This window comes from Megalobrama amblycephala, linkage group LG22 (genome assembly GCF_018812025.1).
Source record: "Megalobrama amblycephala isolate DHTTF-2021 linkage group LG22, ASM1881202v1, whole genome shotgun sequence".
Classification (NCBI taxonomy): domain Eukaryota; kingdom Metazoa; phylum Chordata; class Actinopteri; order Cypriniformes; family Xenocyprididae; genus Megalobrama; species Megalobrama amblycephala.
Window position 1 is genome coordinate 18,766,341 of NC_063065.1, and position 26,794 is coordinate 18,793,134.

At 36.2% G+C, this 26,794-nt stretch overlaps 1 protein-coding gene and 1 long non-coding RNA gene across 3 annotated transcripts in view; both read left to right on the forward strand.

Annotated features, from left to right (window-relative positions):
* fam49bb (family with sequence similarity 49 member Bb) overlaps positions 1-19,180 on the forward strand; it is a 58,586-nt gene extending 39,406 nt beyond the window's left edge. For both annotated transcript variants that reach the window (XM_048174125.1, XM_048174124.1), the window contains 8 exons: positions 272-377; positions 7,527-7,666; positions 13,329-13,406; positions 15,370-15,486; positions 15,569-15,648; positions 15,800-15,926; positions 16,119-16,189; positions 18,270-19,180. In XM_048174125.1, coding sequence (XP_048030082.1) covers positions 272-377; positions 7,527-7,666; positions 13,329-13,406; positions 15,370-15,486; positions 15,569-15,648; positions 15,800-15,926; positions 16,119-16,189; positions 18,270-18,333 — 783 coding nt within the window. In that variant the 3' untranslated portion in view covers positions 18,334-19,180. The remainder of the gene's footprint in view (positions 1-271; positions 378-7,526; positions 7,667-13,328; positions 13,407-15,369; positions 15,487-15,568; positions 15,649-15,799; positions 15,927-16,118; positions 16,190-18,269) is intronic.
* A 6,340-nt stretch (positions 19,181-25,520) lies between these two features.
* The window catches only part of LOC125258130, a 75,455-nt gene continuing 74,181 nt past the window's right edge, over positions 25,521-26,794 (forward strand). The window contains exon 1 of the long non-coding RNA XR_007182537.1: positions 25,521-25,581. This is a non-coding gene — a long non-coding RNA (uncharacterized LOC125258130). The remainder of the gene's footprint in view (positions 25,582-26,794) is intronic.

The window sequence follows — 26,794 nt, forward strand, 5'->3', positions numbered from 1 at the left end:
ACACTGAGGTAGAGAGAGGAAGTATTGACTAGATGTTCTGCCCAGTATCTTAATGGAAAAACATAATGAAAAAACCTTCAAACCTTTTGTGTATTTGGATTTGACATAATTTACATCCTCAAATTGCCACCCTCAAGAGCACATCATTTAAAAGCCTCATCCCACGTACACAACCTCATACTGTCATAAAATATGTTCCGTTTAGACTTGTGGAAACATTATTTATAAGTCGCCAGATGTTGTGTTATTGTGATGTTGTTTGTTTTTTCAGGCGATCCAGAACCCTAATGACGAGGCATTACAAGACCAGGCGTGGGCTGCTGTGGTGCCACTAGTAGGCAAACTAAAGAAGTTCTACGAATTTTCACAGAGATTAGGTACATTAGCCTATTTTTCTTAGTGAACATTTTGAGCGAACATTCTGGTGTCATTTACTTTCCCTCATGCCATTCCAAATCTGAATGATTTTTCAACTTAACCCAAAAGAAGATGTTAAACAGAATGTCCAGGCTGCTCTTTTCCATATAATGAAAGCAAATGGGAACAGAGTCGCAAAAATGTCATGTGCTGTTGAAATAATCTTTATTTGCCCGCCTACAAAAAGTAAACATTTTGTCTAATGTCTCTTTTTGTGTTCTGTGGAAGAAAGCAACTTATACAGATGGGGCTGCATGATTTAGGGATAAAATGGACTTGATTTTTCTTATGAAAAATTATACATTGCGATGTAAAATGTGATTAAAAACAATAATAGTTTGATGTGCTTTTTTGTAGGGCTGCAAAATGTGTTTTGTAATTTATAGGTGAACTGTCTCTTTTAATGTTCTTAAGAGCCATCGGCAGTATCCGTTTTTAGAGCGTAAACATCTTACAAATTAAATGCACTCTAACACATTGTGTGCAAACACACTAACACCTGAGCTGCCCCTGGGAAGTACAACAGCTGGTCTTTTCATAAACTCGCACAAAACACTGGGCAACAATTGTTGGGGTAACACACTAGCTGGCGAATGGACTTAAATGCCATAAATGTTACAAACATCTCACTGATATGAATAGACAAACATGATCATGATATCTAATGGCTTCCTTAGCATTAGCTGTTTTGCACATCAAAACACAGGAATGTTAGCGACTTAATAAGACCGAGTTGCCCTGAAGCCCTTAAAGCCCTGCCCTTTAAATTCAAGTAATGGCTTTTGAACCAGTAGTCAATGAGTGAAGCCCCTCGCCAAGTGTCTGCCATACATTACATAACTTGCCGAACTGGGTCATCTTGCTTTCCCGCGCTTTCCACTCCAGAACACTAAATACTACTTTTGGCGCAAGCTCTCATGCCTGACATGCTTTGCTAAACTACACTGATCACTTGGCATGTAGTTCTCTCATGTGATAATGAACCTGTCTGTATTAAAGAAATAATAATTAATGTATATGTAATAAACTTTTGCGTTAAAAAAAATGACAATATAAACTAAATGTGTTTTGTTTTTGAATAATTTATGAACTGGAAGAATTTAATTTATTTTTACAACATATGCTTTATTTAGTTAATGAAATTTCTAGGCATTTTTTCTGTTTTAACTCTTTCTTTTTTTTTACGTATTTAATTATTTATTTAATTATTCAGTTTAAAGTAAACTGATTCATCTCAAACTACTGTCGTTCCTCAGTGTATATCTATCATTTTAACATTGCCCACGTATCTCACTTCTTCTCTCTCGCTTTCTCGTGATGTGATGAGATGTGACGTGTACTCCCTCACCTCACCCCACCCTTCCTTTCCTCTCATCTGCTGTCCTCATCCTCACGCTCCATTCTCAGCATGCACTCTTAAAAGCCGCTCGTCTCTAGCTCTGTTTTGACTGGGAGGAGAATAGTGTGCTTCCATGGCCATTTTTAATCAGCTCCTCTGCCCTGCCAAGCTGACTAAAGCAGATGGAGGTCATTACCGTACGGCAAATCTGCTCAATTTACTCTACATACCGCTGCCGCTTGAGTCACCAGCTTGAAAATTCCCTCTCTCTCTCGCTCTGCTGTGGAGAGGAGCCTGTGTGACTGTACAGGCTTGTCTATGTAAAGCTTTTACATCTTGAAATCTCTTGGTTTCTCAAGGCCATATGGGAATAAATAAGTTTATTGACAAAGCTACCCTCTGTCTACTTCAGAAGGGAATGATTGCTGCAATTTCCAAATGAGCCAATAAAAATAAAGCTGAAAAACCCCAATATTGTTTAATCCTCTAGAGCAGACTTAACCTGAATGCTCACTTGTTCATCAGCTGTTGTTGATGCATAGATTTACAGCCACATCACTCAACCATTGCTTTTTTCTTTCCCTTGCTTTCTTTTAAGATGCAGTATGACTTACTTCAGCAATTTCGCAATACTAGCAACAGCAAAACATGAATCATTCCAACGGCACCTCTGTTTGGTTTTGTTTATACTGTATGTATATTTAAGACTTGTAATTGAGATCAGGATTAAAAAGTAGTTGGGTCTTGGGTCGATGTGGCCAGACTGAGATCATACCATACCTCAACCATAAACTCGTTTATGGCTGCTGGACTGACTCTTATGTAATGTAATTGCTCTAGCATGCTGCTGTGTACTGTATTGCCTCAATAAAGTAATGGAGAGAATTAGAATGGGAATTGTGGGTTAAGAACAGCCTCTTAAGTCATTGAGACATATACTGAGGCTCAGAACATCACTTTGTGTTAGGAGAACATCTAGAAACTTTAGATTAGGCCTTAGGTAAGAGCATGCCTTTTGTGTAGTCTGAAGTATGTACTGTATGTGCATCTGAGAAAATTGTTTGATCATATGCATTAAAGGACTTTTATTTTTACAACCCGAATTCCGGAAATGTTGGGACGTTTTTTTAAATTTGAATATAATGAAAACAAAGACTTTCAAATCACATTAGCCAATATTTTTATTCACAATAGAACATAGATAACATAAATGTTTAAAGGGAGAAATTTTACACTTTTATCCACTAAATGAGCTAGTTTCAAATGTGATACCTGCTACAGGTCTCAAAAAAGTTGGCACGGGGGCAACAAATGGCTGAAAAGCAAGAAATTTTGAAAAGATGCAGCTGGGAGAACATCTAGCAACTAATTAAGTTAATTGATATCAGGTCTGTAACATGATTAGCTATAAAAGTGATGTCTTAGAGAATCAGAGTCTCTCAGAAGTAAAGATGGGCAGAGGCTCTCCAATCTGTGATAGTGTGTAATATGATTGTGGAATACTTTAAAAACAATGTTCCTTCAAATTGCAAAGGCTTTGCAAATCCCATCATCTACAGTGAATAACACCATCAAAAGATTCAGAGAAACTGGAGAAATCTCTGTGTGCGTAAGGGACAACGTCGAAGACCTTCGGGCCCTAAGACGACACTGCATCACTCATCGGATTGATTATGTCAATGGCATTAATAAATGGGCCCAGGAATATTTCCAGAAACCACTGTCGGTAAACACAATCCACAGTGTCATCTGCAGATGCCAACTAAAGCTCTGTCATGCAAAAAGGAAGCCATATGTGAACATGGTCCAGAAGCGCCGTCGTGTCCTGTGGGCCAAGGCTCATTTAAAATGGACTGTTTCAAAGTGAAAACGTGTTCTATGGTCAAACAAATTTGACATTCTTGTTTGAAACCATGGACGCCGTGTCTTCCGGGCTAAAGAGGATGGAGACCTTCCAGTGTGTTATCAGCGTTCAGTTCAAAAGCCAGCATCTCTGATGGTATGGGGGTGCATAAGTGTATACGGTATGGGCAGCTTGCATGTTTTGGAAGGCACTATGATTACTGAAAGGTACATAAAGGTTTTAGAGCAACATAAGCTCCTCTCCAGACGATGTCTATTTCAGAGAAGGCCTTGTGTATTTCAGCAGGACAATGCAAAACCACATACTGCAGCTATTACAACAGTATGGCTTCGTAGAAGAGTTTGGGTGCTAAATTGGCCTGCCTGAAGTTCAGATCTTTCACCTATAAAGAACATTTGGCGGATCATTAAACGAAAAATACGTCAAAGATGACCACAAACTCCTCAGCTGAAACCTATATCAGGCAAGAATGGGACCAAATTCCAGCACCAAAACTCCCAAAACTCATAACCTCGATGCCCAGACGTCTTCAAACTCTTTTGAAAAGAAGAGATGCTACACCATGGTAAACATGCCCCCGTCCCAAGTATTTTGAGACCTCTAGCAGGCATCATTTGAAATAAGCTCATTTAGTGGATAAAAGTGTAAAATTTCTCAGTTTAAGCATTTGTTATGTTATCTATTGTTATGTTCTATTGTGAATAAAATATTGGCTCATGTGATTTGAAAGTCTTTTAGTTTTCATTTTTTTATTCAAATTAAAAAACATCCCAACATTTCCGGAATTCAGGTTGTATTAGGTTATGTATTATACCAGATGTTATATACTGTTTGATGCCAAAGTTGATTCTTGATGCTGGTCTGCATTCTTAGAATGTATGTATCAGTTTTACCATTTATTAAACCTGAATATTGTATAGAATCTGACATACAGCTATATATATATATGAAGAGTTTGGTTCCAAAACGCGATAAACGCCATTTTCAAAAAATTGAGTTTCCGCCAAAATCAGTATTGTATCTGGTCGGTATTGAAAAGTCATTTATTAATTTTGCGCAAAATGCGATATCCGTCGTGTTATTCTCATGTTTTCTCCATTTCTTCCCAAAACGCGACAAACGCCAGTCTCCTTTTTCTGCAGAACGCGATATATCCGCTCTCCACCAATCACAGCGCACCATTCCACACACTGTAAACATTAAAGGCTTTTTTAAAAGCCGTTTTTAATACCAATGTACTCGGCAAATGTGTTTATTTAACCGTGCAGTGGCGCCAGATACTCTTTAATCGGTAATGACAAATAATTCATAACATTAACAAGATGACCATTGGAGCGACGGCTGAATGTATTTTTAGTAAATTGGCTGAATATAAGATAAATATTGGCAAAGTTTAGACTTTGTCATACATGTGAATCAACTTACTTTGTTGTGTATTTTCAATTTGAAAAATAACTTTTATATTGATGGATTAATTGCATTTTGAAAAAAAAGTGTCATGGATTTGTTGCATTTTGGGGAAAAAATAATACGTTTTTATAATAAACTTTTTAAAATCAAAATGTAGATTTGAATTTTTTTATGTTTTTATATCCAAAAGATGCTATGTGAAAGTTTGAAACAGAAAATAGTGGTTTTCATCTTGCCAATGTTTTGGTAAAGAAAACACCTTTTTACTCAAAATAATCAAAATGGAGTTATTGCGTTTTGGAACCAAACTCTTCATACATATATATATATATATATATATATATATATATATATATATATATATATATATATATATATATATATATTTATTTATACAACAGTTCTGTCTGGTTCTCGAATCTGATTGGCTGATAGCCATGCGATATTTCAGTGATAACGGCACTCCTACTGCCTTTTCACCGTTTGTATCACTCCGCTTGAAGTGACCGTCATGGCGGCCGATCAAATCAACCGTAATTTTTACAAATACTACTTCTTGTACCACGAACTGTAGTTTTAATAGTTTTTTTTTAGGCGAGAATGTAGTTGTTTAGACCTGAAATATGTGACTCATATTTAATAACAGCGCCTATTTTACAATTTGTTTTGACGTTTTCGGAGATGCGAGCTCGAGTGGGTCAGCGGCCGTTCAGTGCTTCTGTAACCGCCGAGAACAGCTTCATCTCGGCCAGTGCCTCGGGGATTTGCCGCTGGCTCTTATAGTGGTTAAACATGAGACATAATTCAATTTCAATACATAGAACGGGCAATCTTTGGTCTTATTAATCTATTATTTGTTCCAGAGCAAGTCGAATTGTGCTATATTAAATTTGATAATAATAAACGTTACGTTACATCCTTATATAGCACATTGGCTACAACTAGACGGGACATATCGGACTCTTCTCCGCTACGTAATACGTAAAACATTAAACTTTATAAACATATGTTTTTTTTTTTGAGTAAAGAAAACGCTTTACAATTTTTTTTTCAAACATCAGATCTTTATTTACCTTTGCATTGCACAGAGGAGATGTCCAAACTGCGTGCGCACTTTATTCAGGAGGTGAGGCAGATTAATGAGGTTTGATTGACAGTTTGAGGATCCAATGGAGTTAGGAGGTTTTGTCACAAGCTCTTTAAAATCCTTTTCATTCGTTAAATATTTGTAAAACCCACATACAAGCGTAAATGGTGACCTAATTTTTTACTAGTGCTTTATGTTTGACTGAACTGTACAGTTGTGCTTATTTGTTGTTCTAAATATTATTGTTAATAAATATGATTTTATATAAATATGTCCATTAAGTAATATGGATTGAGTGAACATTACATTAATACGCCATTAGATGGCGGCAACACTTTACAGGAGAATGAGTCAGTGAAGCACAAGAGACTTTTAAATTGAAAGGAACTTTTGCAAAAGGAAGTTGTTTTAGCGCTGTGGTGTAATGGATGTTACGGAAAAGGACAAATACAAAGATCGCTTTCCTCAGCGGACATTCAAACGGACTTGTATAAAGGATATAATATTATGGACATCGACTTGAAGAATGCATGTAAATGCAATATACCAGACACAGGTAATAGCCTACTCTCTCTCTCGCTCTCGCTCTCGCTCTCTCTAATACTGTACAAAATTCAATGTGTTTCAATGAAGCGACTCAACGTTCCTTCGTTACTAGTTCTAAAGTGACGTTTTAGAGTTAGTAACGGAGGCTTGGTTCAACTGACAACTTGAGTTTTGAAACGTTCCTTCGTTACTAGTTCTGAAGTGACGTTTTAGAATTAGTAACGGAGGCTTGGTCCAACTGTCAAATTGAGATTTTAATCCGTGGCGGAAGGAAGTAGTGCTGCACAAAAGAGGGTTTTAAAGACACTCCGTTGTTGTTCTTATTTATTTACACACTCGTGCCGTCGAGCTGTTGTATAAACGCAATATCACACTCGTAGCCGTGCGATATGGCTGTATATCAGCACGCTGTGATTACCTACGGACGAATCACAGCGTGCTGATATACAGCCATATCGCACGGCTACTCGTGTGATATTGCTCATATAATATATATAATATATATATATATATATATATATATATATATATATATATATATATATATATATAAAATATAACATTTATTCAGGGGGGTTTTATACAAAATTTAGTTTTAAAACTGAAATATATTAGTATATTGTTCAGATTTCAGTACGAGTCAGATTGTTTGACAATCGTAAATATCCATTAATAGGTTCTAATTACTTGCGGGCATTTATATATAACACAGTATTTTTTATTTATTTTTTTTGTATATTTTTAAACTATTTATAAATAATTTATTAAATCAATAAGCTGCTCAAATTAATCTTATATGGAACCATTGCAGTTGTACTGTGAGGACCTAATTAACCTGAACTGAACCCTGTGTGACTCCACAGAAGCAGCACTGCACAGTCTATTGAGAGCACTCACTAGTGAGACATACGATGACCCCACACAGCATCTGGAGAGAGAGCAGGCCCTTGCAAAACAATTTGCTGAGATCCTACACTTCACACTGCGCTTTGATGAGCTCAAGGTGAGGACCATAAATCAATAACATTCTTTGTTTACTTAATGGCAATATATATATTGTTGAACCATTAACTTTTCTTTTGTATTTATTTATGTATTATTATGATATATTATTGCACCCATCTAAATCCTTATTATCATAATTTAAAAAGTGATAAACTATTTATACATCATAGTAGTATTTGTTATATTGCCTTTAATTTATACTGACTTTTATTTTTAAGAAAATTGTGTCATTGTCCAGCTTAAGTAAATTCAGTATTGATTCATTCGGTTGTAAAAATCAATAATTAGTTGATTTATCTATATATCGGCACTGGAGAAAACAGTGATGTTTTCGTCCAGTGATGTCATCGTCCAGCTCAGTTCTGTTCGCATACAATGGTGTCAATGCAGGCAGATCAAAAAACATTGTTGAAAATCAAGTGTCCCCAACTAAGCAAGCCAAAGGTGACAGCGGCAAGGAACCCAAACTCCATCAGGTGACATCAGATGACAGGTGATAAAAATGGAGGAGAAAAAAAACTTGGGAGAAACCAGGCTCAGTCGGGGGGCCAGTTCTCCTCTGGCCAACAGCAAACAGTGCGTGATTATAATTCAGGCTGCGTTACAGGTCATAAGTCCGATTTGGATTGCAACAGTCAAAATATTTAATTCAGTTCCATGTATTCGACGATCGTATTCATCACGCTGGTATGGGACGGTTTGCTGGGAATCTGTGCCATTGGCTGTCGTGTCGGTGAGGCCTTCACAGAGGATGATCTAGTTGACTCAATCTCTGCTGACACTTCAGGGCTGCGTTGTCATCGTGTCTAGGCACAGGTCCACCATCTGATCTGGATACGGCCTGGATCCGGCTGACTACGGTAAACCTCGGGATAAACAGAGAGACTAATATTAGCGTAGATGCCATTCTTCTCCCGATGTAACGAGAACATCTGGTGTTATAGGAAAGGGTGTACATGGTCTGCAAAAATGCTTAGGTAGGTGGTACATGTCAAAGTAACATCCAAATGGATGGCAGGACCCAAGGTTTCCGAGAAGAACATTGCCCAAAGCATCACACTGCCTCCGCCGGCTTGCCTTCTTCCCATAGTGCATCCTTGTTCCCCAGGTATGCAACGCACAGGCACCCGGCCATCCACATGATGTAAAAGAAAATGTGATTCATCAGAGCAGGCCACCTTCTTCTATTGCTCTGTGGTCCAGTTCTGATGCTCACGTGCACACTGTTGGCACTTTCAGCGGTGGACAGGGGTCAGCATAGGCACCCTGACTGGTTTACGGCTATGCAGCCCCATACACAACAAACTGTGATGCACTGTGTATTCTGACACCGTTCTGTCAGAACCAGCATTAACTTCTTGAGCAATTTGAGCTACAGTAGCTCGTCTGTTCGATCGGATCAAACGGGCCAGCCTTCGCTCCCCACGTGCATCAGTGAGCCTTGGCCGCCCATGACCCTGTCACGGTTCATCACTGTTCCTTCCTTGGACCACTTTTGAAAGATACTGACCACTGCAGACTGGGAACACCCCACAAGAGCTGCAGTTTAGGAGATGCTCTGATCCAGTCATCTAGCCATCACAATTTGGCCCTTGTCAAACTCGCTCCAATCCTTTTACGTTTACCCATTTTTCCTGCTTCTAACATATCAACTTTGAGGAAAAATATTCGCTTGCTGCCCAATATATCCCACCCACTAACAGGTGCCGTGATGAACGAGGTAATCAGTGTTATTCACTTCACCTGTCAGTGGTCATAAGGTTATGCCTGATCGGTGTATATTTCATTTATTTCTTATATTTTTTAGTTAAATGTGACCTAAACCTGTTTTTATGTGATTCAATCATTTGGATGTTTATGAGTAGAAATTATTCATTAGTTAAATGTTCTCTAGTCAAATAAAAAGATGAGCTCATCATGTAAGTCAGGGGAGTCACATGCAGCCTGCTGTTACACATTACCATGCGATAGATGAGACTGACCAGGATGTGATGCCTTAACAAGCTTCCTCTTCTCACTAATGACATGCTAATTGTGATTAGAAACCAGCTAATGAGAAAATAATTACTTTGCAATTGCACCAGTCTGTTTTCCCTGCCCCAGGTGCTTGCCAAACCTTTCTCGACATTTAAGATCATAGGAAAAAGAGCTTTTGAACTATGTCTCGGCTTCATTCTCTTATCCTCTGCTTAAACACCTGCTGTTTCTTTTACACCAAATTAATAATACAGAACAGACAGTTAACAGTGTATATGTCAAGACGACATCACGCTAACCTATATTGTCTGCTTTTTCACTCCTCTGACCATGTCAGAACCTCAGACATTATCCTAAATGACTGAACAGTTAACCACCTAATTTGTCCCGGCTTACATGTCCAAAGAAATCAAATAATGTTTCGTCTAGCCATTTTCTTATTTGTCTCAGAACCAACACTAGCGCCTTTCTTTCCTGCTCTTTCTAATGCAACATTCACATACACCCCTACGGCCTGCGGCACAGAGATGGGATGTCCCAATTAAAGTGCCCCCCCCCCCCAGATGGGGTTGCTAAATGCGAGAAGGTAGGGGGTGTAAGGTGGCATGTCAACCTCCATCCAACCATGCCCTCCTCTCAGCTTGGCTTAGTGACCTACTTCAGACCCCAATGCCGTAGTGCCGTACGCTGCAGGGATAGGAAGGGCTGTCTGGTTTGACAGTAAATAGACTAAACCAGCACTGCATCAGTTTTGTGGACAAGGATGTCAATCCTTTTATTTTCATCTAAGAGTTATTCTTGTAAATAATCTTTGCTGAAAACTTTGTGTTAAATTGTGTTAAACTTTGTACACATTCTACTACATGCACTCTTTCCTCTGATTGATAGTTTATACAAGTAGCAAGTAAACACATGCTGTGATATTTTTATCTTTCAAAATGAACAATTACTGGACTAAAGCAACTTAGGTCTACTTGATTATTCATCATTTTTTTCATGTAATCATGTAATATTGTATCAAATATGATACATCAGACTTTCAGATCTCTCAATCAATTGAAATGCTTAGCTTTAAGCTCAAAGCTATGTAGTTTTTATTGTGGGGGCAAAATCTTACAGGGTTAGTTCACCCAAAAATGAAAATTCTGTCAATAATTACTCACCCTCATGTCGTTCCACGCCCGTAAGACCTTCGTTCATCTTCGGAACACAAATTAAGATATTTTTGATTAAAATCCGATGGCTCAGTGAGGCCAATTAACGCTTTCAATGCCCATAAAGCTACTAAATATGTATTTAAAACAGTTCATGTGACTCCAGTGGTTTAACCTTAATGTTATGCAGTGACGAGAATACTTTTTGTGCGCCAAAAAAACAAAATAATGACTTTATTCAACAATATCTAGTGATGGGCGATTTCAAAACACAAATCTTTTGTTTCAAATCAGTGGTGCAGAGCGCTTATTAAACTGCCAAAGTCAAGTGATTTCAGTAAACAAGGCTTTGTGATCTCATAAGTGTTTTGAAATTTCAATGATTCACCACTGGGGGGCGTGACTTTGGCAGTTTGATACACGCTATGCAGTGTAGCAGTTTGAACCACTGATTCGAAACAAAAGATTCTTAAAACTTCGAAGCTTCATGAAGCAGTGTTTTGAAATCGCCCATCACTAGATCTTGTTGAATAAAGTCTTTATTTTGTTTTGTTTTTTGCTGCACAAAAAGTATTCTCGTCGCTCCATAACAACTGTTGTCACATGAACTGTTTTAAATAGGTCTTTAGTAGCTTTCTGGGCATTGAAAGTCTAAATTGTCTTGCTGGCAATGCAGGCCTCACTGAGCCATCGGATTTTATCAAAAATATCTTAATTTGTGTTCCAAAGATGAACGAAGGTCTTATGAGTGTGGAACGACATGAGGGTGAGTAATTAATGACACAATTTCTATTTTTGGGTGAACTAACCCTTTAAGACACAATATTGTGAGATATAACAACTCATATTTATATGCATTTCATGTAAGTAGTCTGATATAATGTTATGAAGATCTTATTGAGGTATGAGCTCCATATTCTTCTATATCATTCTATATTAGCCCTAAAAGCCTGATGTATCAAATATGATACATTAATATGATGCTCATTAGATTTTTCTGACTATTATTTTGTACAGTATGTCAGGCTTTACAGGGTTATTATTATCTCTGTCCAAAATTCATTGAACATTTGGGATAGTTATAGGTGACCTCTGCTCTTGCAGGTCGCTTTTCACCCTGACCTTTGTCTTTCACCCTTTTCACCCTGATCTCTGCTGTCATCTTGATAATCACCCCCTCCTTTGTCTCGAATTTTGTCACCCAACACTAAACTGAACATGACTCTTCATTAAACCATATTTATCCATCTGTCACAAGCTGCGAATCTATTGCTGTACTCTTCAGGTTTAAACAATACTTCAATAGAGGATGCATGGGTCCCAGACAGTCTAGGTCCTGACAGATAAAGATTGCTCTGATTACCTAAAGGAACTGCTAGTCAGTTAAGTAAAGCTTTAGCTAATCCTGTAAGTGTTCTTTGCCTTCTAGGCTACCAGAATGCATTTGTCTACTTCAGTCCTGTCACACCAGCAATTGCCTGGAGATTTGCCTCCCTTTGAAGCACCCTTACATACACAATTTATTTTTATTAATGGTCCTTTTTAAGGAAGGCATCATTGTTACTATTGTTCATACTTTGAATTACGGGTTGTTTATGAACCCATAACATTTGAGTTTTTACTGGAGTACTTGAGTATTAAACTTTGTTGTGTAACTCTAAGGTGAGCTATTACTTTTTCTAAATGGTCAGACTACAATTTCCGCCTGACAGACAAAAAAAAACAAAGAAACACAAACAAACAAACAAAAAAACAGATGAAAATAATCCTGTTATTACTTTGAGCCACATTTAGAGACCCAAAAGAGACTTAGTGGTGGCTCGTAAGTAACCTGTAGCAACTTAGCAATGCCCTAGCAACTATACAGCTAAAAACCAATCTGAACATTTTAGAAACCACATAAAAAATATGGACTATTGTTTAAAAGTTTGGGGTCAGTAATATATATATATATATATATATATATATATATATATATATATATATATATATATATATATATATATATATATATATATATATTTGAATGTTTTGGAAAAAAGTCTCATGCTCACAAAAGCTGCATTTATTTGATCAGAACAGTAGTAATATTGTAAAATATGATTGCAATTTAAAATACTTTTCTATTGTATTATTTAAAAAAAAAAAAATGTAATTTAGTCCTTTGATGGCAAAGCTGAATTTTCATTACGCCAGTCTTCAGTGTCACATCATCCTTCAGAAATCATTCTAATATGCTGATTTGGTGCACAAGTAACATTTCTTATTATTATCAATGTTTGAAAACAGTTGGGCTGCGTAATATGTTTGTGGAAACTACTATATTTTTTTTCAGGGTTCTTTGATGAATAGAAAGTTCAAAATAATGTCATTGATTTAAAAGAGATACAAGAGTTACAAAAGATTTATTTTTTTAATTTAATGCATCCTTGCTGAATAAAAGTATCAGTCACTTTAAAAAAGAGAACCCTTTTAAACAGTAGTGTAGGTAAACTGACTACAGACGTTTGGTGTTAATTCTTTTTTCAGATGACAAATCCTGCTATTCAGAATGACTTCAGTTATTACAGGAGGACCCTAAGCCGCATGAGGATCAATAACGTTCCTGTGAGTTTTCTCAAGAATTGAAACTGTCACCTCTCTATTGCTATGACTTTCTTGTAATTTTTTCTGTCATCCTAAAAAATCTATATATAGTACTCTCTCTCTCTCTCTATATATATATAGTACTCTCTCTATATATATTTAGTATAGAAACATCAGTTTACATTTCCAAACATTCATTTTATCAAGACGAAACAGATGAAACTGAGACAAACTAAATCCATAAGAACTGTGGCCATGTCTCCAAGACGCTTGAAGAAACCGACCTGCAAAGATACAGTACTGTGAAGAGTTATAGGCATTTGTGCAAAAGTGCTGTAAAGTGAGGTTGCTTTCAAAAATACTGTCATAAATATATTTTATTTATCAATTAACTTTCTATTAACTAAAATCAATATTTGGTGTGCTCACCCTTTGCGTTTAAAACAGCTTTTGTCCAGGTACGGTTGCGCATTGTTTTTCAGGTAGCTTTGCAGGAGACACGGCCATAGTTCTTCTTTTATTTATTTAGTTTGTCTCAGTTTCATCGGTTTCTTCATTTTGCTGGATTATTACAATTAATGGCAAAATGAATGTTTGGAAATGTGAAATGATATTTCCTACTGATACACTACAGAAAAAGATATAAATAACTGGCTTAAAACCCTTTTTGGGGGGGGTGAATTTTTTTTGGTACAGTACTATATATATACTGTATATAACTTTTAAAATTAAGTACACCTTTGAATGTGCAGCTCTTGATTTTCTCTAAACCCCTTTCACATAACTCACACTTCCTTTTTTCTTTCTCACACAAATACCAAATACTCAAGCACTCAGCCACTTGCACATACCAGCCCTCAGGGGACTGTTGAGGACCCAAACAGAAAATGGTCTCCCACTGGGAGTGCGAGTGAGTTCTGAGATGCTCACTGAAGTGCATTGAGGTGCACCAATATATTGTGGCACCTGATCTGTGTTCAGCTTTTGTGCCTGTCCTCCCCAGAGCCATCCTGCCCTCCTAGGACTAAATATCTGATCTGAGAGCGGGCCACATACATAGCCCTGGGGGACACCATGCAGTCTGCATACCTTGTTTAGTGAAATGACGCTGGTTTTCCCCTCATATTCTCCGAGACTGAATTTAGTAGCCCCACCATGGCTCCCCAGGGCCCTACTACTATAAGAGAGCTAAATAAATCACTCTGGATACCCCTGTCCTCATCTGCCACTAACCCCATTTTAGACTATTGTTTAACATATGAACATATTTTTAGATTTTACACAGAATGTGCAGGTGAATACAGTTTACTGTAAGATTAAACTGCTTTCTTATTAAATAAAAAATAAATTTATTGTTGTCTAGCTGTCCTAATTTTGAAACTGATATTTTTGCTTGTATGAAATGCGTTTTCAAGTAACTTTTTTTTGTATATAAAGTCAGTAGATTTAGAAAGATTTCATAGCACTGAAACGATTTTCAATTATTTATCACATATTTTGAGAAATAACTAAAGCTTAATTTCCTTTTTATATCTGGGGATCTATCACTTTTCGCACCTTTATCCCAATTTGCTATTTCTCTGCAGAATCTATCCCAGAATCTACCCCATCTACCGCAAAACTTTGGCTGATATACACTTCGTCCCCATTTTAGCAGAAAGTTTAAGAAAAATCCATCCATTTTTTGTTTTTTCAAAGATGAATTTTTAAAAATGAAGTACATTAATAATGTATTAGCATTTTTGACACATTTTTTCACCTGAGAAATTGGGGCACAGGAGAAAAAGCCTCTTGATGCCTATCCATCTTCACATTGTTCCCTTTATGGTCTAAAATTAATCATTTTCAGGCACTGACTGAGACAATTTCTGAGAAACTGGTCAGAAAGAAAAATCTATTTTCTAAACTGTTCTTCTAAACATAAAATTAGTGTTTCTTTTTGCTTTAACTCCGTTAACAATGTTTTTGGTGTCTGTCTATGTAGGCAGAGGGAGAAAATGAAGTGAATAATGAGCTGGCCAATCGGATATCTCTTTTTTATGCTGATGCCACTCCCATGCTGAAGACATTAAGTGATGGCACAACAAAATTTGTATCTGAGGTAACAAAAATGTTTCAAATCAGTTCTCAGTGTCATTTTCAAAAAATAACTTTTAAAGAATGACTAATTCTTTGCTCAACAGAATAAAAACTTGCCCATTGAAAACACCACAGATGTACTGAGCACCATGGCGAGCGTGTGTAAAGTTATGTTGGAAACCCCGTAAGTCTGCCATTTTCTCATCGGTCTGATGACACCATAAAATTGCAATGTATTACAAAAATCAAGTAGAATTCACAAGAAATTGGGAGGTAAATATAAAATAAAAATGTAAAGTGAGATTTGCTTATTCTCTGTTATTGTTTGGATACAGAGAGTACCGCAGCCGCTTCAGCAGTGATGAAACTGTTTCCTTCTGTCTGCGTGTCATGGTGGGGGTCATCATCCTATACGACTACGTCCATCCCGTCGGTGCATTTGCGAAGTCCTCCAAAATAGACGTGAGTGAAACCATCATCTCCCGTTACTTGCAAACACATCTCCAAACTGTTTTCGCTCTAGGCACTAGCACTGACTCATAATCATAGTGCTTAGAAAATGTGGTGATGGCTATCTGGCAGCGTCATGACTGTTCAGTGCTGTCATTACTTTGCTACTCTAACCTTTGCTGTTTTTTTTTTTTCCTCAAACAGATGAAAGGCTGCATTAAAGTGCTCAGAGATCAGCCACCAAACAGTGTGGAAGGTCTTCTAAATGCTCTCAGGTACTGTGTTCAACAAGCCAACATTCAGTGGCTCATACATTAAATCTCATACATTAAATCTCACTATTTCAGATTTTCCCTCATTAGCAATGAGCTATTAAACTGTATTTTGCTTCTTCTTTTTTTATAGTCATTTTTATGATTAAAAATTTAAGTTATTAAATCAATTTAAAATAAAAAATATTTATTATTATAATTTAAATGGATGTTTTTGTACTAATACTGAATGCTATTAAAACAATTAAAATAAAATTAAAAATGAAGTGTTACTTATTACATTTTTTTATTACATTTTATTATTTTTATGCTAATAATTACACTTATTAAATTAGCAAAGTAAAATAGTTATATATTATAATTTAAATAGTAAGTTTTATACTAATAAAAGTTATAGTTAAGTTAGATCAATTTAAGTTAAAGTAAAAAAAAAAAAATATTATTATAATTTAAATGGTTATTTGAAATTTCAAATTAAATGAATTAATTTATTTATTTTATTTATAAATGTATTCAATTATTTGTTCATATTTATTAATTAATTAAGTTCACCCTAAAATGAAAATTCAGTAATTAATTACTTACACTCATGTCGTTCCACACCCTTGAGACCTTCGTTTATTATCGGAACACAAATTAAGATATTTTTGATAAAATCCGATGGCTCAGTGAGGCCTGCATTGCCAGCAAGATCATTTCCTTTTTCAATGCCCAGAAAGGTACTAAAAACATATTAAAACAGTTCACTGTATCTAGTGATGGGCGATTTCAAAACACTGCTTCATAAAGCTTCGAAGGTTTACAAATCTTTTGTTTCGAATGTTTAGTTCAGAGTGTAAAAATCATGTGATTTCAGTAAATGAGGCTTCGTTATGTCATAAGTGTTTCGAAATTTCAGTAGTTTACATGACTTTGGCAGTTTGATACGCGCTCCGAACCACTGATTCGATTTTTTGGCACACAAAAAGTATTCTCGTCGCTTTATAATAAGGTTGAACCACTGTAGTCACAAGAACTGTTTTAAATATGTTTTTAGTAGCTTTCTGGGCATTGAAAAAGGAAATGAACTTGCTGGCAATGCAGGCCTCAGTGAACCATTGGATTTTATCAAAAATATTTTAATTTGTGTTCTGAAGAGGAACGAAGGTCTTACAGGTATGGAACGACATGAGGGTGAGTAAAAACTGACATAATTTACATTTTTTGGTGAACTAACCCTTTAAAGGGACTATATGTAGAATTCATAAAACCTTGTTATTAGCGACACCGGTGGCCATTATGTGAACTACAGCCAGCAACTTACTGCTCTTGCTTGCACTGGTGCACACGTAACATACAAGAGACTGTATGTGATTTAAGGTTTCGATTTACGGTACACATGGCAAAGTTCTTTTTCTTCTTCACTTTGAAGCAAAAAAGTTGGAAATACCTTTGCAGCGATATACTTTTAATAAACATCCAGACGCCGTCCATGCTGCTGAGAGCAACATACCTGTATGTAAATATGTGCTGCGCGCTTTCCTCAATAACAAAATAAACACACAACATAGCATCTAATCATAGCGATGTGGTTTGTACAAGTTCTGCAATTCACTGGCATCATGACGACAGTAGAGGTAAATCAAATTACACTTATGTTATGATAGTTGGATTATAAAGTATATTTGAGGCTATAGACTAGATAGATCTGGCTATGTCAGACTATAGTTTGAAGTTGTGTTACAAGCTGTTCACACGTTCCAATAAAAAAGCGATTAATACATGAAAATTCGTATATAGCCCCTTTAAAATATGTCATAATTTATTATAATTTACATTTATATATTATGATAAATAACACAGGTCATTGTGTCACTCTCAGCATCATATGTAGGAAGAGCCACTGCAGTTGTTACAAAAAGTATTTTCTTTGGTGGCATAATGTGAGAAATATTCCGCACAGAGTGCCATGAGATATGCACTTTCATGCATCCTGGCCCATGATTATGCTCTGCTGAACAATAATGCTTGTTTGGCAACAGTGCTGAAGATAGCTTGACACGTGGCAAAACACTGCAATTAATACTTAATGTCTTCTGTGCAGGTACACAACAAAACATCTTAATGATGAGTCAACCACTAAGACCATTAAAAGCATGCTGCAGTAGCAACAAACTCTGGGACATACACCACTGGCCTCAAGCAAATGCTCAGGAGATGCACATACACTCTCTCTCCTGGACTAAAGCGATGCACAGAATGTTTTTCCTTTCCTTTCCTTTTCTTTTCTTTTTTTTTTTTTTTTTTTTTATTAAACAGAAAAAAAAAATCAGATAAAAGCTTCTCTAATCTTTCCTTGTCTTTTTACAAAACAGATGCTACTGGCGTTATGTGTGGTTTTCTGTGCCAAAATGGTTTTGCTGAAATCCTTTGTTTTTAATGTTCCTAAAAGATAGCCATGCTACTGATGGCAGCTATGAAAGCATTGTTAGATTATATTTGTGGTAAGTGTTTTAATTTAGCTTGTTTCCCTATAAAGGGAGGGTGTGTTTTGACTTGAATATAAATATCTATATATTATCTATATGATCTAAATACACACAATTATATAAAAAGAGAGAAAATATATTATTTTTGTTTGAATTAATATTTAATGTTACATCCACTGCATGGCAAAATGATTACATTTCTTCTATTTAAACGAAAACTAATGTTTCAAAATCATTTGTCTGTTTGATTTTGTGTTAAGGAAAAGATGTTTAAATTATGTTTTCAAATGGTACTTGGAGATCAAAAATGGAGATTAATTGATAGATCTTTTCAAGTTTTATATTTTTTATAGTTCTTGATTTATGTCTTTTGTTTTTCCATAGGTGTTATAATTTTCTTTTGTTCTTTTTTTTTTTTTTGATCTGAAAACTAGCTTTTAAAAACTGTGATAGATCGTAATCTGTGTCAGATGTGATGACAACATGAACGTAAGGAAATAAAATGCTTTCATTTTTTATAATGAAATGTTTACTTTTTTTTAAATACGGTGTTGCTAAGGTATATGCAATTGATCAGCACATGTCTGGCGTTATGCAAATCTGCTGTGGCATTATGCATGACATTGTCATGTTTGAATTTTGGCACACAGTTTGGTTAACATTACAGCTCAATCACAAGATCGTCTGAAACAACCAGTTTGTTTTTTGTGTTTTTATATCCTGAAATATTAATAAACGCATGGTTTAGGGGCAGGTGTATCTGAAATAGATGATGCCACAATAATTGACTACCACGAAAAATATTAATTAAGATTGTTGAGCAGTTGAGCAGAAAACATCGGAAATAGTGAATAATATATCTTTGAATAATATATAATTTGAATAATATATAATATAACTTTGTGATCAAAATTGGTCAAAAGAATTTCTGCATTACTTCACCCAATCAGATTGGAACCAGAGTTGGGCAAGTTACTTCCAAAATGTAATGCATTATATATTACTAGTTACTGTCATTTGAAAGTAATTAGTTACATTACAATATTACTGTCTCTGAATTGTAATGAGTTACACTACTTTTGTATTACTTTTGTGTTACTTTCACCAAAATAACCAAAGTATGATGGCATAAAATGCTAAAATGTTGTTTATTGCTGCTCATTATACATCCAGTGGAGGGTGATGTGGTATAGCATAATGAATGTGATCCAGTGATCCTCCATAGGGGCTTGGAGATGACTTCAAATGAATTTAAATGTATTAATATAATTAATTAATTGCATTATTAATATGTTAAATTATATATTAACAAACACCACCCCTCTGCGTATTCTATGATTGTTTTGGAGCAGCCCACGTTGTTTCTCATCGCGCTGTATGAAATACAGACTGAACGGTAGCTCAAAACACCCAACCCAATCGGTAACGTAGTATATGCAAACAGAACTGATTTGTATATTTGCAGTGCGTGTTTATATAAAAAGTCTGTTAAAGTGTTAAGATCTGCTCTGATCTATCTTATCTGTTCTAATTGACTTACTGTATGTGGGAATGAAATCATTCGGTTTTAACATGCTTGCAATCAAGGATTCACAGGCTGTGAGAAGGGTGTGGCTGTAGTAATTCTGCAGTAAGGGCATGTATGGAGGTCAGAGAGGATGGAGAAAGACACTGCAGGGCTCTCTGCATTCTGTCAGGAAAACTCTTGGGGTCGTGGAGTGAGAGAGAGTTTTAGGGTGTGTCCTGTATCCATGCAGCATTTCAGGATTGAGGGACAGAGTGCAGGTCATGTAATGGTTGGGTCAGCAGCACCACTACTGAAATGCTTTAGAGAACAAATGATGCACATATAATTATGGCTTGGTTGATTTTGGGTGGCAATGAAATGTATCAGAAATGAATATATATGTATGTGAGTGTGTGTGTGTGTGTGTGTGTGTGTATATGTATATATATATATATATATATATACACCCACCCGATTCCAAAAAAGTTGGGACACTGAACAAATTGTGAATAAAAACAAAATGCAATGATGTGGAAGTTTCAAATTTCAATATTGTATTCAGAATACAAACTAGATGACATATCAAATGTTTAAACTGAGAAAATGTATCATTTTAAAGGAAAAATAAGTTGATTTTAAATTTCATGGCATCAACACATCTCAAAAAAGTTGGGACAAGGCCATGTTTACCACTGTGTGGCATCCCCTCTTCTTTTTATAACAGTCTGCAAACATCTGGGGACTGAGGAGACAAGTTGCTCAAGTTTAGGAATAGGAATATTGTCCCATTCTTGTCTAATACAGGCTTCTAGTTGCTCAACTGTCTTAGGTCTTCTTTGTCGCATCTTCCTCTTTATGATGCGCCAAATGTTTTCTATGGATGAAAGATCTGGACTGCAGTCTGGCCATTTCAGTACCCGGATCCTTCTTCTACGCAGCCATGATGTTGTAATTGATGCAGTATGTGGTCTGGCATTGTCATGTTGGAAAATGCAAGGTCTTCCCTGAAAGAGATGACGTCTGGATGGGAGCATATGTTGTTCTAGAACTTGGATATACCTTTCAGCATTGATGGTGCCTTTCCAGATGTGTAAGCTGCCCATGCCACACGCACTCATGCAACCCCATACCATCATAGATGCAGGCTTCTGAACTGAGCGCTGATAACAACTTGGGTTGTCCTTGTCCTCTTTAGTCCGGATGACATGGTGTCCCAGTTTTCCAAAAAGAACTTCAAATTTTGATTCGTCTGACAACAGAACAGTTTTCCACTTTGCCACAGTCCATTTTAAATGAGCCCTGGCCCAGAGAAAACGCCTGCAGTTCTGGATCATGTTTAGATATGGCTTCTTTTTTGACCTATAGAGTTTTAGCCGGCAACGGCGAATAGCACGGTGGATTGTGTTCACCGACAATGTTTTCTGGAAGTATTCCTGAGCCCATGTTGTCATTTGCATTACAGTAGTGTCACGGGCATCCAGTATGGAGAGATTGTTCTAGATTCTCTGAATCTTTGGATGATATTATGCACTGTAGATGACGATAACTTCAAACTCTTTGCAATTTTTCTCTGAGAAACTCCTTTCTAATATTGCTCCACTATTTTTCGCCGCAGCATTGGGGGAATTGGTGATCCTCTGCCCATCTTGACTTCTGAGAGACACTGCCACTCTGAGAGGCTCTTTTTATACCCAATCATGTTGCCAATTGACCTAGTAAGTTGCAAATTGGTCCTCCAGCTGTTCCTTATATGTACATTTAACTTTTCTGGCCTCTTATTGCTACCTGTCCCAACTTTTTTGGAATGTCTCATGAAATCCAACATGAGCCAATATTTAGCATGACATTTCAAAATGTCTCACTTTCAACATTTGATATTATATTATCTATATTCTATTGTGAATAAAATATAAGTTTATGAGATTTGTAAATTATTGCATTCCTTTTTTATTCACAATTTGTACAGTGTCCCAACTATTTTGGAATCGGGTTTTTTTTGTGTATATATATATATATATATATATATATATATATATATATATATATGTATATATATATGTATATATATATATGTATATATATATATATGTATATATATATATATGTATATATATATATATGTATATATATATATGTATATATATATATATGTATATATATATATATATATATATATATATATAAAATATATATAAAATATATATATTATACACGCACACATATATACATATAAAAGTCTAAATTGCTAAATAAAATCAATTTGTGACATTATTTTTCAAAGCATTCTCACATTACAGCATTTTCACACAAGTGCCTAAAACTTTTCACAGCACTGTAGCTTTTCAGGAAGATTTCTTCAAGCATATTGGAGACGTTGCCGCAGTTTTTCTGGATTTAGTCTGTCTCCATTTTTTTGTTTCTTCGTTTAATCATGGATGGACTCAATGATGGTGGAATCAGATCTCTGTGTGGAGCATACCGGCTGTTGTCAGACTCGTTGTGCATACAAAAATTTCAGTGGATTAATACAATTAATGGCAAAATGAATGTTTGTGTATATAATGTGTGTGTGTGTATATATATATATATATGTGTATATATAGATAGATAGATTATATTTATATACATTATACACACACACACACTACACAGACAATGACACCGCAGACATTCACTGGCCACTTTATTGGGTACACCTGTTCAGCTGCTTGTTAACGCAAATATTTAATCAGCCACTTGCACGGAAGCGACTCAGTGCATTTAAACATGGTCAAGACGTTCTGCTGAAATTCAAATTGAGCATCAGAATGGGGAAGAAAGGTGATTTTGAACATGGCATGGTTGTTCTTACTGATCTCAGCTTGTGCATTGGGTTGCCAGTCCTTCTTGTAGTCATTGTATTATGGTAGTCTACATATTGGCTTTTGTCTGCTATTTGTTGAATTATTAGGAAGGATGAGAAATAATTAACCACAATTTACAAGGTAAGTGAGATCAGCATTGAAATTAATAGATAAACACTTTAATGTTCAGATAATCTTTTAAATTACAAAGTTCCTGTTAAAAAGTATTATTCAGTTGAATAGCTTTGCTAAAGTTTCTGGAGGAATATACCGCAGTCCTTCTGGAGGCTGTTAATCCTGTAAACAGCTTTAAAATCATTGTTATCAGTGGACTTCAGAACAGCTTTTAATGTTGTGAACTGTCTTCATACAGGCCCATCTTCTCATAGCAGATATATGGAACTTTTTCTTCATGTTTCACTTTACCCTAAGGTATGAACTTACTCTTTCTATCGTTTATTTTTTTAAACGAACAAGTGACTATTATATTTGTATTAAAAACATGCTTTTAAAGGAATAGATTATGTGAAAGTAAATAATGACATAATTTAGATTTTTTAATAAACTAATCCTGCAATATAATATTAATAAGTATAATTAATATAATACAATGTGGCAACACTTTCACCTTAAGATAAACCTTCATACTAATCTTTATTCATTTTTAAATGTCATGGATTGGTGTGATCTTGTGTGGTAAGGGAATATGAAACTGTTACTACAGTTTCTGAGAATTCACAAGCCAAGAAGGACATGCTATCTCATGACACAAGAAATTGGTAAACCACAAAACTGTTACTTGCCAACTCTCACAACTTTTGGCATTTATTAAAAGACTTTGCGAAGAAGAAGGTCTTGTTCTTCTATAAGTCATATTCACATGGGTCAACATAGGACAATAAAAAGAGTTCCCATTCATAATTTTTTAGATCTGTCTGTTCTGGAGAGGATCCAACTGTTTGGTTTTCAATCTTGTTTTTTATTTATTTGTTTGTTTATTTTTTTTTTAATGTTCATACTGCATGGACATATTTGCTCAGTTCCAAAACCTTAAGAAATACTTAAAGGTGCGATAGGATATCTCTTCAGAAACATTTTTTGTTATGTTGGTTGAAAGTCTTCTCATATCCAGAGAGCGATCGCTATGTTAAGCGGTCTGAATGTATTTTTATAAATATCGGTGCATTCCAAACGGGATACATCGCCCTCCGAAGGGCACTTCGGAGTGAAAACAATCATAGCCGCCATATTGAAGGGTCGCTCCAAACCGAACTGCTCAAAACTGGCCACTTCATAGGGCCCTTCGGGATGAAGGATTTCGAAGGGAACAACTGCTGGACATTTTTGGCCCCCATGATCCTTTGCACAGGGAAGTCGGTTTGGAACGACCCTTCAATATGGCGGCCATGATAGTTTTCACTCCGAAGTGCCCTTTGGAGGGCGATATATCCCGTTTGGAACGCACCGTCGGAGGTCGATTTTACCTAGAAATGCATGTATAGTATTTTTCTATACTACTTTAATAATTTAGTTAGATTTGGTACATTATTATGGTCAAAATTACATTGTACTTCAACAAAACTGCTTTACAGCTACCTTTATCAGTCAATTCAAATGTTTAAAATTCATAGACACAATATACATTATATTGAACATAAAAGACCGGCAGTAGCTTATAATGTTACTAGTAAATGAATGCATATTAATACAAAGAGTAAACAGGGGGAAAAGAAGACGCCTCCCTTATTGTCTTGTTAAGATGACGCTTTAGTGCATTTCAAAAAAAGAGGTTTTTTGACCCCTACACCCTTCATCCCTTCGAAGCTCTCACTCCGGAGGGTAAACCCTTTGAAGGGATTAGAACATAGGGATGAGCCCTTCCGAATAGAACGCAGGGTAAATATCAACTCTGGAAGGCATAGGACCATAAAATGTTTGTTCAAACATTGCGTTCGGACCGAATGGTCCGATAGCATCTGTTCCCTGTCGGTCAACGTGTGTTTGCACACCACTGCGCAGCCATGTGCTTCATCAGCGCGTTTCTTGTACGCTATGCAGAGTCAGTGCGAGAATGACAGGCGAACAGCAGCAACCTAACTTTCCTTCTGATCCGACAGCACTGAAAAAGTATCGAACAAAAGAAAGACAGTCGGGGCTACAACGGAAAAAAAGGGCTGGATCATAAAAGAGCTAAAACCCTGAATTAATATAGGCGTTGCTTTTCCACGCAGGAGACAACTACGGGAGTCAATGGGAAAGATGATGCCATGGTCGCAGTATTTCTTTTGGACAGGTAGGTACATGTAGACACGAAACGGTAAAAAAATTATATAAATACTGTTTGGTTTCTCACACAAACCGATCATTTCGTGTCTTAGGACATCAATGTGTCTTCACGAGCCGCAGGGTTTAATTTGGATTTGTCTGTGCATTTTTTTTTTTTTTTTTTTACTCTCATAGATTTTGTTACCATTGCCATGCATTATACAACTGACAGACTGCAACGGTTGGAGTTAAAAATCATCATTTGTGTTCTACTGAAGAAACAAAATCACCTACATCTTGGATGCCCTGGGGGTAAGCAGATAAACATCACATTTTCATTTTTGGGTGAACTATCCCTTTAATTTAGACCCCTAGATGTCATTAATTTTCAATTAAAATGACATATTTGTGTTAAAAAAAAAAAAACATTGGCAATGCAGCAAACAAGTAGGTATGTGTACTTGCATTGACTAGACGATCTCTAGTTAATTGCTGCCAATGTGAATGCACCTTTAGAGAACAGGTGACGATGTAGGGGATGGTCTGCATGCCATGTTGGTCTGATGTTCATATTAAGGCACATGGTTTTAGTTCACCAGTGACGTGACTGAGACTTGGCAAGGTCTCTTGTTTGAGTAGACACTGAACACCGTAGAGGATGTGGTTTAACATGGGGCCCCTCACAAAGTGGCGGCGCTGTCAGCATATAGCCAGAGGTGCAATTTACACTTCAGCAACTGCAGGACTCTCTCCTTTAACACCCACTCACTTAAGGAATTCCTCTTATTGGCCACAACTGGGTACTGTAACTAAGCTATAGTCTGTTTTTCACAGTTTTGTGAATATCTAGCCATCTAAAGAGTCTTATCATGTGAATAGTCTGTGCTGAGAGCACAGACGTTTCAAATAGGACTGTGATAAAACAACTTTGGCTAACGGCCCATCTGCCACTTTTGGCCGACAAATGATAAGCGCTGCAAATAACATTACAGAAGAGTGTCTTTACCATTTTGCCACTCATTTGCATAGAATATCTATTGCATATAATATAATGATTGTTTTGCGAATCTAATGATATGTATTTGTCATTTCTTGTTCAACTTGATCTACACATTGTGTTGGATTTTAAGCCATAAACCAAACCAACCAGCTACAAGGTGAATTACAACACTACAATCTTTAATTTGAAACAAAAGTGCTTAAAAAAACTTAACAAAAAGACAAACATTCAAGACTGTATTTAACAGCTTTAATGCAAGAATTACATTGACTATGTCATTTGCAGTGCTTCATGGTTGTGGGTAGATACTAAAGAGTTCTATAGAGTGCCCCAGGGATGACGCGTTTTTGTAGGCTAACCCGGAAGTTAGCGGCGCACGGGTTCCCTCGGATGAAAGCCTATGCATTTTTTCCATAGACTTTTGGAAAATCGCAGAAAATAAGCTCCGTGTTTAACAAAGGGTTATGACACTTACACGTTTTGTCTATCAAGATAATCTTTACAAGTGAACACAACATTTATAGA